The following is a 1,037-nucleotide window of genomic DNA, read 5'->3' on the forward strand; positions in this document are numbered from 1 at the left end:
GGCAGCTTGTGCGCGCAGCACGCCCGGGTGACACGCCCGCTCAGCGCACTCCCGGCCGCGGCAGCAACGCTCACCACGAAGACGGCCTCGGGGATGCCCAGGTGGCCGCGTCGACCCGCAAGCCCCTCGCTGCCCCCCACCTCGGCGCTAGCGGCCGCCGCCATCTTGGGAACCGACGCCGCGTGCGTGCGTTCGTGCGTGCGTGCGCCCGCGCTCCACGTCACCGCGCCGCGTCGGCACCGCCCCCTGGGTCGCGCCCATTGGCCACGCCGGTTGGGTTGGGGGCTGGGCCTGCGAGGGACCCGGCGTCTCCTTGGCAACGGGGCTGTGGCGGGCCATTGAGGAGCGTCAGCCCCGTTGCCCCCCGCCCCCGTCACTCGGATCTAAGACGACCCCCACTCCCGGATCTGGAAAATGTAGAGGCCAGTTATCATTTTACTGCAGAAGCGAATTAGAGGAGCTTCGCCTGGAAAGTGCCCCCCTCCCACCGCCGAGAGGAAAAAAGGGGGGGGGGAAGGGGATGGTGGGCGCATTGCCCCCTGCACCCCCGTCCTGTCAGAGCGGGCTCGGCCCAAGCGCACGGAGGTGGGTGGAGTCTGAAAACACCAGCTCTGACGTCAATGTACCAACAGTAATTTGCATCTAGGCAAATTACAGCGAGGCTTATCTGATCCAGAATGGCCCTTGAACCATTTCCAAAACCACCGCAAGGTTTAGCGCAGGGCGGGGGCCTTCAGAAATGGGCTTTTAAGCAGCACTTTTATACCTGTTTATAGGTAGCACAAACTAGGTGTATTTGCAGTTGAAGGATAGACAATAAGGTTTCATTGCGTGTGAACATAAAACAAGGCAGGGTCCCACCACCGTGATGGTTAGGGGGAAGAATGCTCCTGGTTTCTCTAACTGGAGAAAAACACCACATTTACTCAAATACAAGACCATCATCTTGTATTTGCGTAAATGCGGTGTTTTTCTCCAGTTAGAGAAACCAGAAGCATTACTAATATAATCAGGGCCCAGGGTGGTGTTACTGGGTT

At 59.4% G+C, this 1,037-nt stretch overlaps 1 protein-coding gene across 1 annotated transcript in view; it reads right to left on the reverse strand.

Annotated features, from left to right (window-relative positions):
* The window catches only part of VBP1 (VHL binding protein 1), a 15,165-nt gene extending 14,981 nt beyond the window's left edge, over positions 1 to 184 (reverse strand). The window contains exon 1 of the mRNA XM_019540441.1: positions 75 to 184. Within this exon, the coding sequence (XP_019395986.1) occupies positions 75 to 164 (90 nt within the window). The 5' untranslated portion in view covers positions 165 to 184. The remainder of the gene's footprint in view (positions 1 to 74) is intronic.
* Between the last annotated feature and the right edge of the window lie 853 nt (positions 185 to 1,037).

Source organism: Crocodylus porosus, unplaced genomic scaffold (genome assembly GCF_001723895.1).
Source record: "Crocodylus porosus isolate Cpor-Errol unplaced genomic scaffold, CroPor_comp1, whole genome shotgun sequence".
Classification (NCBI taxonomy): domain Eukaryota; kingdom Metazoa; phylum Chordata; order Crocodylia; family Crocodylidae; genus Crocodylus; species Crocodylus porosus.